Source organism: Zeugodacus cucurbitae, chromosome 2, assembly GCF_028554725.1.
Source record: "Zeugodacus cucurbitae isolate PBARC_wt_2022May chromosome 2, idZeuCucr1.2, whole genome shotgun sequence".
In the NCBI taxonomy this organism is placed as follows: Eukaryota; Metazoa; Arthropoda; class Insecta; order Diptera; family Tephritidae; genus Zeugodacus; species Zeugodacus cucurbitae.
In genome coordinates this window covers 67,974,196-67,989,443 of record NC_071667.1, presented here as the reverse complement: position 1 = coordinate 67,989,443, position 15,248 = coordinate 67,974,196, and the positions used below count along the sequence as shown (strand labels likewise).

The window sequence follows — 15,248 nt, the reverse complement described above, 5'->3', positions numbered from 1 at the left end:
CTGTTATTATTTTACCGTTATTATTTAAAAGCGGAAGCAAAGTTCTAGACCAATAATTTTTTTATTTTGAATTTTTGTACTTAAATTTTATTTATATAATTTTTATTATTTTATTTATATAATTTTTCTTGTTATAATTTAGTACCGTTATTTTTTTATTTTACTGTTATTATTTTACCGTTATTATTTACATTTTTTTTTTAATTTTTTTGTAGATTTTAGTGCTCTGGTCTGTTTATTATTTCCCCTTTTAATGTCTATTACGTTTTCTACGATTTTTAGACCAGCATAGAGTCCATGTAGTTACTCTTATTATTTATTTGCACAAAATTTATATATTTACTCTCAATATTTGTTAACACCAGCGATTGTTGAAATAGTGTGATTGCAAAAATTAATGCACGTTCTGACAGCACAAAAAATCGCGTGCCGCTCACTTCGTAGCTTAAAATTCGTCAGCTCAGCTGCGCCGGTTGCCGCTAGCGGGTGGCACAATTTCGCAATAAAAATTAAAAATTAAGCAAAAAGCTGTTTTTGTAACACATTTTACAACTAAATTCAGTTATATTTTTTTCGAAAGATTTTATTGTTTACTTATTTTTTATAATTTCCTGCAGCGTAATTGTTGGCTCGTTAGGTATATTTTTTACCTTTTTTAACACTTTAAGCGTTTTTAGCGCAAGAGCTTCTATGCAATTTTCTGCCATAAATCTTTTTTTATTTATTTTCTGTTGTTGTTGTTGTACTACATACCACTCATTCTCTTTAACATTTTCCTTTTTTTTGCTTTTTATGTAACATATTCTGTTATTTAGATATCCGTTTGTTTGTTGTTGTTTTTCCTTTTGTTTCGCAATTTTTAACACGTTGTGTGTTTTCTCTAATTTTTGTTTTTTTTGTTTTATTGTATCAAGTTTTATAGATTTGTGTTGTGTCACTGCATTTGTCATGTTAAAGCTATGAAATTTGCATTTCTTCGTTTTCATTTTTTTTAGTTAGTATTTCCTTTTTTGTTGGTTTTCTATATTATTAGTGAAATGAATTTACATATGAATAATCTGTAAATAACAAAGCAAACATGAAATTACACTCAGAGACACATACGAGTATGTTTAGTCAAATACGAGGGGTTTTCTAAAAGTTTGGGGAATTTTTGTTTCTAATTTTTTCACTTTTTTTAAATTCCTCGATTTTCTCCGCGATGGCGTGTTTTGATTTGTGATTCCAATGATATTTTCCATTGAAACAATGTGTTTTGGTTTTGGATCTTAGAGCCATCACCCATAGTTTGTTATAACTCTTTGAGCAAATATTCTTTTGATAAAAATCAATCACTTCAGAAACCCTGTTGGCACAAAATTCATACTCAAAACAGCTGACTAAGACCCCCACATTACCACAAACTTTTCTGATAGCGGATTGGTAACTGCACAATATTATTTTCTTTTATGTTTTAACTCGCATATTTGGATGGTCTATATCGTTCAGAGTAATATTCCTTATCGACATATCTTGCGAAAACGTGCATTTTTTTAGTGTATCCTCAGTATACCATTGGCAATATTTCAAATATTTAGGAGCACTTTTTTCAATTTTTAACAAAAATTGCTGGAATTAACACGGTCATATTACTTTTTGAATAAACCTCGTTCAAACATATATTTTTTAATATACCCTCTAGCCAAACATGAAAATGTTTCTACTTTATAACATTTTAAAATTATTTTTCGTTCAATAAATTTTGTAGAAAACATACATATATCTAAATCTAAGGATTGCTATATCGTTTATAAGTTTACAAGGGCTTGACTGGACCGATTTTGATGATCTCAAACATATTGAACTCGTCTCCGCGCCAAATAGCAGAACGGATATTTAAATGTCGGGAAGTTTCATTTAATATAGAATCTATCTACCAAAATATCCACATACTTAGAACATACTCGAATCGAAATGTAAGTAAAAATAATAAGAAATAAAAAAGCAGTCCTTCATTAGATCGCCCGGTCGGCAAATTGAAAATATGTTAGAACATTGTTAGGGAGATTTTAGTAAGATTCAGGTCAGTCTGAATACCATACTCTACTATTGAAAAAGGAGGCAATTACAAATTGGTGGAATATTTCAGTTATTGTCACGTTAATTTCTCTGACTAATTATATAAAAAGGAAATGAACGTGATAATTAAGACAGTAACGAACGAGCACGTTTTACAACAGGCTCAATGCGCAATACAACTTCAATACACATATAATACATACATATATAGTACAATACATACATACGTATGTGTATACCGATATGTGCATATATTAAACAAATGGTCTAGACAGTCACAAAATTCTCATCTGTAATTTCAACCGTTGTCACGCCATTTTTATATTTGCAAACAATAATCTATTTCCACGAATTCGGTTAAATAGACAATTCACGATTTAAAAAATTAAAAGGCAAACTGTTGGAATGGAGACATGATTGGCATTTGGTGGGAAGCATATGTTTAGCAAAGATTTACGCTGTAATAAACTGGCTAAAATAAAAGAGTGTGCTGACCTAAAAATATCGATAAATTGTGTCCCCTCCACACGTTTCTAGAATTCTTATATGTATAGGACCAGATGTTGGCGCTTTGCATAAACAAATGTGATCATAACTCTGCGATACGATTTCTGATCGATCACCATGACTCGTTCCTATATATTATGCGCAGCAGACAGAAGCTTAAATAGTTAGATCTCCCATATTGAATCACGTCTCTACATAAAAGCATATCACATCACAATATCACTTCAAATAAAATTACATCACAGTATCGCATCATTTCAAATTACAACACCACATTAAATGACATCACATCACCACATCATGTCACTTGTTTGCTGTGAATGGCAGCCTATATGTAGTAGTATAGTAATAAGAGTAGAGTAGTAGTGTAGTGTAGTAATAAGTAATAAGGGATTTGAAGATTATTGATAAGACGGTGATTTAGTTGCGACTACATTATTTGACTTGTCAATGGTGATGTGATTTTATGTGATATTTTATATATTTTTATAATATTCAGTAAGACCGTTGGTTGGTATTAACCATCTACCATCTGCGGCCCGAACATATTATCGCTTTTGCGAAAATCAAACGGTTTCTCCCTTACCAACTTTAGAGTCACTCATAGTCATATGAATTTGTTCGACATCACATCACCATATCAACTTCAAATAGCATCAACACCATTTAGTGATATGATGGTAATCCAATGATTTCGACACGATTTCTTTTATCGAATCACATCATATCATATCATGCGATACGATTTCTGATCGATCACCATGAATCTTTCCTATATATTATGCGCAGCAGCCAGAAGCTTAAATAGTTAGATCTCCCATATTGAATCATGTCACCATTTTAAAACATATCACATCACAATATCACATCAAATAAAATTACATCACAGTATCACATCATTTCAAATTACATCACCACATTAAATCACATCACATCACCACATCATGTCACTTGTTTGCTGTGAATGGCAGCCTATATGTAGTAGTATAGTAATAAGAGTAGAGTAGTAGTGTAGTGTAGTAATAAGTAATAAGGGATTTGAAGATTATTTAGTGATTTAGTTGCGACTACATTATTTGACTTGCCAATGGTGATGTGATTTTATGTGATATTTTATATATTTTTATAATATTCAGTAAGACCGTTGGTTGGTATTAACCATCTGCCATCTGCGGCCCGAACATTTTATCGCTTTTGCCAAAATCTAACGGTTTCTCCCTTACCAACTTTAGAGTCACTCATAGTCATATGAATTTGTTCGACATCACATCACCATATCAACTTCAAATAGCATCAACACCATTTAGTGATATGATGGTAATCCAATGATTTCGACCCGATTTCTTTTATCGAATCACATCATATCATATCATGCGATACGATTTCTGATCGATCACCATGAATCTTTCCTATATATTATGCGCAGCAGACAGAAGCTTAAATAGTTAGATCTCCCATATTGAATCATGTCACCATATTAAAACATATCACATCACAATATCACATCAAATAAAATTACATCACAGTATCACATAATTTCAAATTACATCACCACATTAAATCACATCACATCACCACATCACGTCACTTGTTTGCTGTGAATGACAGCCTATATGTAGTAGTATTGTAATAAGAGTAGAGTAGTAGTGTAGTGTAGTAATAAGAAGGGATTTGAAGATTATTGATAAGACGGTGATTTAGTTGCGACTACATTATTTGACTTGTCAATGGTGATGTGATTTTATTTCATGTTTTATATATTTTTATAATATTCAGTAAGACCGTTGGTTGGTATTAACCATCTGCCATCTGCGGCCCGAACATATTATCGGTTTTGCCAAAATCAAACGGTTTATCCCTACCCAACTTTAGAGTGACTCATTACATCCATTCGTTCAACATCACCATATCAACTTGAAATCGCATCAACACCATTTAGTCATATGATGGTAATCCAATGATTTCGACAGGATTTCTTATATAAAACAAGGCCGAACTTCACCTCAACTCCATCATCGAATCACATCATATCATCATATGATCAACTTATTGAGAAAAAATATCAGTGTTTCTCAATTTTTGCTCTTTAGATCAACTAGATTTTAAAGGCAATAATGTCTTCAATTTTTTTAAAAGTATCCGAATTTTATTCTATGCTTCAGTATGGGCTCCGCCTTAATTTACTTAGTCAACTGCTTTCAAATTAATACAAAATAATACATATACAACTTGCAATCTTTAATTTTATTATTCCCACCTATTCTACACATATTTATTAGCTTATCCTCAATAAAAGACAATTTTGTGAAAACTCAAAACCCCCAAATAGTATATACAGACATACCCTCAATGTTCTTACATATGTACATACAAATGTAAAAGCAAATCACAACTTTTGTGAATATGCAATTTGTTTTTTTGTTGCTATTGTTGTTTATTTTCATACTTTATACGAATTGGTAGTGCCTCGAAGTCAATGTGAACGTCCTTGACTTAAATCATATATGCAAATAAATATGCATTTGTATGTATCTCTGAGTATATATGTAAATGAGTACATAAATTGCTGCAAATACTTGGAGTAGTAGAAACATGCAGTTAAAGTTCGCACAAATCCCATGTAAATTGTGAACCACAAGCACAAATCCATGCATTTTCGGTTATTTACAAGTAATCACCGACAAACACCCGCATTCACAACGCACCCGCAATGAAGCAAATCTGCAGAGTGGCTTATCTCTTTACTACTACTCTTCTTCTATATGTATGTATCTGCAGTGGTAGTAGTGTGTGTTGTTGTAGCAGCATAGCACTCGTAAGTCACTCTGAGCAGCACAATGAGTATCTCTAAGCTATTTGTTGGTTGAGCTGCTGCTGCTGCTGCTGCTGTCAAAGGTCGACTATGTGACTAAGTCGCCGTCGTCCCCACCAACTCCCGCCTGTTTTGTATGCAAATTTGACAGAGTCATTTGCATATTCTCTGCTCAACTTTTATAACAACTAGCTTGACAACAAAAGGGATATATGCAATAACAAATCTGATGTAAATGCTAAGCAATATTGTTGGGGCAATGAGCCGTTTTAGTGTGTGTATATATGAGTTTGTCTGTGTGTTTCTTCGTATGTGTTGGACTTTTGTTGTTGTAGTGAACTTTTTTGAGCTGAACGGACAAAAGTCACTTATTCGACGATACACGAAAATATATGTATGAAAGGATGTGCATATTTGTCCATATTCGCTTTCGCCTACAACAGCTGGCTTGTTGCCAGGTACATTAGGGTGGTTCTTATATGGAAATTTATGATAAATATTATATTTACTTAGCGCAATAGAAACTTAGTAAAAAATAGCTTTCATAAAATACAAGCTTCATTTTCTTCAAAAAATAAAAATGAAATATTTAAAGATTTTACTTCGGTCATAAATCGTCAATCGACATTGGATAATTCTATGAGCATTGAGCGTGAGGATGTCAAAGAGTTAGTTTCTTAATATGTTGATATTTTTCTTTGGATGTATTTAACTTAATGGTAATAAACTAGAGAATTTTATGAAGTTCAATATATTTTTTTCTTCAAAGGAAAAGTAATCAGTTCAGAAGACAACATTAAGGTGCGTCTATTTCACAGAATTATTGCATGTTGTTGTTGTACAGTGGAACTTCTAAAATTCTAGATCTCCATAACTCGAACACTTGAATTGACAATAGCGTTTTGAAGCCAAATTTCATACAAATTTCGTTCCCTAACTCGAATTTCTATACTCGAACTCTTGAAGTGGCAATAGAAGGCAACTTTCATACAAATTTCCTTCCATATATCGAATTTTTTGGTCAGGGCAAAAATTAAAATTTTTCTATCGAGGCAGTATTTTAAAAGAGTCTCTCTATATCGTATGGAGGCTAACAAAAAATATGATATTACACTTATGGATTGCATAAATCTTATTTTACAGCATTTTGAAAATTTATGTTTTAATGAAAACTCTATAACTCGAAGTGTTTTTGTGGATTATGGTGATTCGAGTTAGAGAAGTTCCACTGTATATGTATATTCAGAATAATTTTTGGAAATGTTTTTTAGATGACAGTAGTTGATCGCTTAGAATTCTAAGTCCAGACGTTACAAAACCCATAAAATTTTACATTTAGGAACACCCTAATATAATAATTGCATTCGTTATTAAGCTGAAAATAATTTCTTACTATTAATTTGACTTTTAAGTTTCATATTTTCTATAAAAATTTAATGAATCAAACGACCCTAACCTAAATTCGCAGTTACACTTTTGCTAATCTTTCAAATCTTTCGCTTTAAAACATACTATATATCTCTATGTATATCTGTATGTTTGTTATGTAAGAAATTTGCATATCTGATTAATGTGGATTTAGAAAAGACAGTGAGTCCCCTAAGTCACTTATTCGCACACTACTAATTCACAAGTCAATACAAATGCCGCATGCTGCCAGTGTCTTCTAGCTCTGCTAGTCTCCTTCAATCTCCTTCAATCGTCTTCACGTGCCACTACTACCGCATTTGCGCGCTCATTCGCTCGTTTCAGTACAGTTGCTTGGCTGCTCACTTGATTCTCCGCCATAATCCATTAGATTTATCGATGATAAAACAAAAATCCTGTCAACGCGCAGATCCACCCGCAACTCGTGCAATTCACTGCCTCAGATTTTACAGCCATAAAATGACCAAAAGAGATTTAGATTGTATGTATTTGTATGAAAGCAAGTCAGTGACGAGGTAGACACAGATGTTGAGCAGGCGATGACGATAGGGAGACACCTAAATTGTTGAAATGCTGTGTTACACAGGCGGGATTTGCATAATCGCCGTGAAGATTTTGGGGTCACGACTCAAACGACCCAAACACATACATACTTATATGCATATATATATATAAATATATGTGTGTGAATGTGTTTGTATGTATATATGAGTATAGTTTTGCTGCAAATCAAATTCATACACTCTCCTGTGTAGACTGTGAAACCTTGAATGTGCATGGCTTATGATTGCTTAGCTAGTGAAGCTACACAGTTTGCCTCAAGCTCAACGTCAAGCGAGTCCAATTGGTGTTTCCTGTTAAATTTTCACCCAAATTAAATAAATGTAAGATGACTTGTGGCATGTAAAGAGGATATATGTATAGGTAATCAACAAAATTTACAACTACAACACACATTATTTACAACTACCCTGTGCTGACAGCAATAAAAGTAAAACAAGCAATCTCAATGTAACTAACAAGTCTTAATGAAATTCACAAACATGACCTTACTTCACCCCAAAAACGCCTCCAACTATTATAAATCCACACAATCTACAGTTAGGCACACACATACTTATGAGTGTAGTATAGTATGTGTGTGTGTGTGGCTTGTGGGCGAATTAGCGAGGATGTGTACCAGCTGTGCTTGTACGTTTTGAATAAGGAAATGGCAATTAACTTAAATAATAAAGCAAATTTAGTAAAGAAAACTGTCTGCAAGCACACACATATACATACGTGTATGAAACCAAGATTGCAATAAATATATTTGAATTGATTTTGACTGGCTGGCTGCTGTTGCTGTTGCTCTTAAACTCTGTGAAATTGCGCTCAAATGAATATGAATTATGAAACGTTTATGAAGCAGACAAGACGTTTGTGATTTCGTCGATTATTATCACAGTGTGCTCATAAGCACACAACAAACAAATATATATACATGCATATATACATATGTATATGTAGCCTGTGTGCGTTCATGTTTATTTGACTATAAGCTGCATCGTTGATTTGAGCAATTTACACAGTCTCATTGTTTATGAAAATAGTCTGCGTTTAAATATACGCAAATATGTATAAATGCATATAATGTTGGTTATTTATAGCTCAGTCGCATGCAGACTGCCACACACATACATACATACATATGTTCATTTGTTATTGTATACGTATATGTTTATTATACCAATTTAAGGGATTAGTTACCTAATTGAGTGTGTGAATATTTTATTTCATTCAACGGATGTGATTTTATGTTATAAATACAAATAGAAGTTTAAACTAGCTGCACTTGAAAATACAAACAAATACAAATGTACATTTGTACGAGAAGGGTTTGAAAAGTCAGCGGCATTTCATTAACATAATTCAGTTGAAATATAATGTTTTCTTGTGAAAACTAGTTTATTTTTCTTCCATTTATTCTTTAATGATCACTTCTTTATAGTTAGAGGCAAAAAGATTTTAATTTGTAGAAAAACTCTTCTAGATTCCTATTGCCAATATTTATATAATTTTGAAAGGATCACATCGTTTTACACTTTTGACAAATTTCGCTTTTGTCTTTCATCACCTTGAGGATCGTTCCTTTGAGATCATAGGTCAAAGAATAAGAAAACCATATGAGGGTCATATACGGAGGATTTTTTTACAGTTCAAAGCCAAATTTATACATTTTCTTCAAAATTTTCGTTTATCAGGGTGTTCTTGGATATATTTTTTTTATGTATTAATGCATTATACAAATATGAACGTTGGGAATTTGTTCACCAAATATATACCCGTCTCTGCCTCAATAGTTCAAAATAAGTTTCACTGACGAAAGATTGACATTTTCTAGAGATATATGTATATGATGATCAAAAAGTAGACTATACTCAAAACGATTTTCGGATGGCACTAGCTGTGCCATTTTGATGCACTACTCGTAGACCTTTTTATCTTCTCGTTCAAACCTTTGTGTGGTTTCGATGAAGCTACTAATGTCCGATATGCTTTTTGTAGACATCCATTCCAGGTTTGATGCTTGATGGATTCCAAGTGTTCTGTGCCGGAGAAAGTGGGAAATTGTTTCCTTATTCCCTACTAGTTCGCAGCCTCGGCAGATGTTATTGTAGGGCATTCCCAATTTCAACGCATATGAAAATACTTTTCCTGGACCTATTTAATGGGCATTTAATTGTATATTGAGCTCTTTCCTGATCGGTCCTAGCGGGCTTGGTATTAAGGGGTTATATACAGTTAGACGGCCGAAAAAAGTGAATTTTCCAGAATTTTTTTCTGAGAAAACTTTTTAATTTATTGATCCAAAAATTTATACACATATTATGGTATCTTTTAACTGTATTTTAAGACTTAGTACTAGTAAAAATATTTATTTGAAAAAGAGCTACAGCTGATCTCCAGGGGCTCCTCTCAAAAAAGACGTTTTGCGGTGACCACTATATCTCGGAACTGGATCATCCAGATTTCGTTAAAATAATGTTAAATCTAGTAATTAATCGAAGGAATAAGCAAAATAAAATTTGTTGACAAAATGGCGGTTTCTCAAAAAAAAAACCGATTCTTCACCGAAATTTCGGCCTTAAATTGTTTAAAAAAAAATATTTATCGGAGAGAAAAAATCTTCGATTAATTACTAAAAAAATATATTTAAGAAGGTCGTGTTAAAATTTGAGACTAATCGGTCTAGCCGTTTTCGAGTAATGTTGGTCACCGACTTTGAAAACACCATTTTGAGAAAAACGCATTTAAAGTTTGGACCTTGTACTTCCAAGCACTCTGAAACGCCTTTTCAAATTTTTCATTTGCTTGTAACTTTGAAAATATTCACCGGAACGATATGAAATTTTCTGTGTGTATTCTTAAATATAGTATGTACATTAAGAAAATGAAATAAAAAATCGATTTTTTGAAAATTCTAACTGTATATAACCCCTTAACTGTGCCTCGGATTCGTTTAGAAAAGCTCCTGTCAACTAGTCTGCTTTTTCGTTGCCGAAAATGTTCCTGTGGCCGGGAACCCAGATCGAGTCTAGGTGGAGCTTGTCTTCTAGTGAGCTCAGTGCTTTCTTGTAGTTTAGGAGTTAAGGACTATGCTGGAATTGGTCATGGGAGACGATATGATCAGGAGAGCCGCCTGTACTTCCGCTTGAATAATGCTGGTCGAGTTCGGTAGACGGATAGAGAGAGAAATGTCCCGATCATCGAAATATACTCCCGTGTTTACTCCGTAGTCCATTTTGGACCTGTCGGTATAGACTGAGATGGTATCTTCCTTCCCTATTACTCCACTTTAGATATCTATTTCCTCATTAAATGCCATAAGATTGACATAAATGTTCTTTTTGAGTAGGGAAATATAGGTTGACGACCTTTGTCCTTTGTCAACGTACTCTTCTTATCATCACACATATTTATTATCTTTAAAATAATGAGGGTATATTATTTCTTACCCTTCTCTTTAATTCTAAAATTCTAACAATAAAAATAAAATTTATTTTATTTTTAAATAAAATAAATTTATTATATTTATAATCCAAAGATTTTTTAAATTTTATTACGCGACTGTATAACTTTACAATTTTTCACAGTGTAAAATAAATTTCCCAACCAAATTTACCACTGCAACAATAAAAATTTCCCTTCAACCTCAAACGGTTCAAAAACAGGGATAATTTAATTGATCTTACACAGAAGAACACAGGTAAAACACATGTGTTTGCTGTAATGTGTGTGACCACAAGCAAGAATTATTTGTAGATGACACATTCACTACTAGTTTCATTCGTTTATATACATATATATGTATGTATTAAATTATTTTGAATTAAATAAGGGACACCTATAGGTACAGGTATAAACACAAACCAAATGCAAGAAGAGGCTTGAATTGTTTTGTTTTTGCTTTGGTTCTCGTTTGTCGCTATGGCAATTCTAATGAGAGAAGAGAGTGTCTAGAATGAAGGATATATGTACCTACCCTAACAGCGAATACACAATACACCAACGTCCAGAAAGTGATATCTGAAGTTAATGACTCACTGATTTCCCTGCGACTGTATAACGAATATAGACTCTCTGAAGCTGAGGGTTGAAACGCTTGCCAGACTGAACGCTGATTTAGTTTCGATTTTTGTAACGTTCGTGTCGCTTGTTTTTCAAACCCGTCCGAATATTATTGTTTGTAATTTGCTAGTGGAAATTATATTGTGCACAGCGCATGCGCGCCCTTGTTTTAACGGCGATTTCGTGCGCGCAGCGTTTATTTAAGGATTTTCATTCAATACTCAATACAAACTGTGATATAGTTGAATGTGTGTGTGTTTCGTTGTAAATTTGTGTTGTGATTTGAAGGGAATAAAATACTCCTCGTTGTAAAAAATGGAGCGACGTCGCGCTAATCGCGCCTATGTCAAATTGCTCAGCCATAAAAAGGATGCACGACGTAAGCACAAACACAAACAACTACAAAAGGAAAATCTCTTGCACCACCGCGGCAAAGGCGCCGAAGAGGAGGAGAGAGACTCGGATGTAACACTAACCAACGACGATTTCTACGATGCCACCGCTTCGCCACAGCCAGTCAGTGATGCTTTCAACTCGTTGCAACGTTCGCGTTCGATGCGCGCCTCCTTCCGCCTGCTCAAAGATAAACTGCATCAGACGCGGCAAAACGCTTTTCAATCGCCATTCAAATTGCACACCCACTTGAGTTTACGCGCACGCAAGTGCGGCGATAACGTCACGGCCGCCAACAAAACAACACCGACAGCAGCGCGTCTGCTCGACGAACTGGATGCGGTTGCGGCGCTGACAAGACCAATGCAGCGACAACGACACGCCAATCAAGCGATGGATGGTGATGATGCAACCGCCGCAACAACACGGCAATTATGTGAACCGCAAGAGCGCCGTGACGAATGCAAAACAACTGAAATTGAACGCCTCATGGCCGGGCTACCGTTGAGTGGGCGCGCGGCAGAGACGAACTTTTTAGCCGCACAGTTACGTGTGCCGCGCAAAGCATGTAAATTGCTACAAATACCCGAGTCCTATTGCCTTAAATACCTGAGCGAACAGCAGCGCAGTGCAGAGTTGAAAGCCGCTTGCAAAGTGTCAGTGTCGCAGGCAACGGTGAAGGCGACCACAGCTACGACAATAGCAAATTCAAATCAAAAGTCGACACATTGGACGGAGCTAGCGGCGCAGGCAACAATGGCCGTGTCTGACGGTCAAGAGCAGCATTTCGAGGAGACAAAATTGCTGCAAATCGGTAGCGATGGCATTTATGGTACGACGCGCATGCGCACGGCGACAATAAGGAAACCGGTGCCGTACCTGAATAGTCGTAGGTGTCCCACAAAACAAAACAATACGAGTGTAATCTAGTAGTTGTGTTGCATGTGAAATAGCTGTAAATGATTTGTGAGATTCTGTGTGCGTGAATGGGTGTTCACTGTGTCATAATAGTTTCAAGCGCTGGCACTCAGTCGGCTGAGTTGTTGTTTATCGTGAAAATATGTGAAACATTATCAGCTGAACTGTGTTCTCGTCAGCTAAATTATTTGTTACTGCGTTTGTAAGCATTTTTCTTTCTCATTGCAACTTGAAAATAATATTTCTTGAAGTTCTACGACTAAGTTATCTACACTCCTTTGCAATCTACAACAAAATATAATTTCCTCAGAAATTTCGAAAACATGTTTTATCAACCAACGAACCCTCAAAAAATTAAACACTTCTTGATATGAAAAATATAGTATTTTGTAATAGAAGTCATATTTTGGCAGACTTGCCATTCCTTCGAGGTTTAGATCCTAAATGTAGGCATCAGAAAATCATATTCTTATGGCCAAATAGGATTTCGTTATAAATTTCGTTTAATATAACCTCAAAAGTGCTTAGAATTAGGTATTCGCAATCGTTAATGAAGTTCCTTTTACATCCTAGATCGGTTTCAACTAACGCTATATTGGTTAAAAAGTTTAGCAAATAGCGCCAAAATGTAGGCAATGTTTCTTTGCAAGATTCAGACTCTTAGATAAGAGTCTTTCAGAAATAAGTTGCTTATTTTTGATACAATAAGGAGCAAATAATGAAAGTTTCTCACCGAGGCTAAAAGTTAAAACAATTATAGTCGCTTTCTGGAAAGCACTAATCTCGTAAAATTTTTAGAGTCCTTATACATATATGCATGTATTTATAACTGTAAATCTGAAATCTTCACAACCCCCGACCAACTCATATACTCTTTACAGGTGTTATAATAATGAGAATAAAACTTTCAAAAATCTACCAATTGGCGGTTGTCTGCGTTCACCCGGCGCACTATTACGCCAAAAGTCCTTTCACACGCTCAACGAATTGAGTCGTTTCTGTCAGACAACCAGCTGCGATGTACGTGCGTCAAGGGCGACGAAAAAGGGACAGACGCGGGCAAGCGCGCAAGCGGGTAATGGTAAGAAGAACTGCCTGTTATGTAATAAGGGTGTGCCAATGGGGTATAAATTTTACAAAGCATTTACATAAAAATATATTTTTTAAAAACAAAAAAAAACCATACAAGTCACGCTAACTAAAGCACTCACATGCCAATCAAATCACAAGTCACATGCTCATGTTTACACTTTCGATCTTTATCTGCTCAAAATTAAATTTCATATTCATTTATCTACATTATTATACAGTTCATGTTAGGCTGCGCCCGATTCGATGGTTACATTGCAGTGGTGTTGAGTTTGGGTTTTAATTGGCAATCGCATTGTTCATTGATTAAATTGAATTGCTCATATCTACATAAATGCATCGCTACAAAATATACATACACATACATATGGATATACTTTATATTATTAATTTAACACAAACCTACAAACATGCACCCTTAATACTCTTAATATAGCTACTTAATTACAAATAATCAAGCAAATCAAGGGCTTTGCTATATTCCATTTCTATAACATGTGGTCAAACTGTGTGGTATGTTTTGTTGATAAGCTATTGTATTGCTACAGTGGCTTCAAAACTTTTACACATTATTGTTTACAAGTGTTCCACAAGTTCACTAAGCAAGTGATAGAGAAAGATTTGTTTGAGAAAATTTGAAACAATGAGAAGAATGATGCCTTAACTCAATTTTGGGTGATTTTGAAAGCCTGAAATGTATTATTACATTTAAAAAATTTAAATTTTAATATATCTGTATATTTAATATCGTAAGTCGAGTTAGGCAACAACTATTTTGGTAACGTTATATACGCTGAAAGACTGAGATATATAAAATCCGTTTTGATAAACTCTATTTGACAGTGAAATTCTCAACGTTACACAGCGTAAAGGCCATCTTCTGACTAACTAATTCTCAAACATAACTAAAATCTTGTAATTTAGACTATGAATAAATTTCAGAATGCGCCGAAATGTAGGCAACATTTTTGAATTTTTTTGTATTTAATTTATTTTTTCATGAGTGATCACATAATATCGATTTATATTGTAATATACATATATTGTCACCTCTTCTGGAGGCGAAAATAATTTGAAAATCATTTTTTATATATTTTCTATCAATATTCATTACAATTTTCTTTCATTTCTGATATTACTTTAAATTAACTCTTCTTAAAAGTCTTCAAAAGCTTAAACTCCTGTTCTTAAATTAAATCTCATATTTTTCCTAAAATTGTTTAAGGTTTCTGCAAATTTCTTACTCTTAGCTACTGGTCTACTGCTGTTCTTTGGGCTGTTTGCATTTATTCTACTAAATTTTTCACCAAAACAAAACTACTTTTTTATATTTTCAAAAATCCACTAACAGCTTACTCTCCCATTGCTAGAGTTAGGGTGTGGTTTTGAAGTTTAATTGAGCCTGGTTTAGCGCTATCTTTTTTATCCTAAA

The 15,248-nt window shown here is 34.1% G+C and overlaps 1 protein-coding gene across 5 annotated transcripts in view; it reads left to right on the top strand.

Annotated features, from left to right (window-relative positions):
* Positions 1 to 15,248, top strand: part of LOC105216385 (uncharacterized) — a 159,729-nt gene that overhangs the window by 135,133 nt on the left and 9,348 nt on the right. For 3 of the 5 annotated variants that reach the window (XM_029042929.2, XM_029042928.2, XM_029042927.2), the window contains exon 3: positions 13,609 to 13,808. The exons of 1 other annotated variant lie outside the window; for it this stretch is intronic. In XM_029042929.2, the coding sequence (XP_028898762.2) occupies positions 13,609 to 13,808 (200 nt within the window). Of the gene's footprint in view, positions 1 to 11,309; positions 12,699 to 13,608; positions 13,809 to 15,248 lie in introns of those variants that run through there. One more of the 5 variants, XM_029042925.2, reaches the window with a different exon arrangement.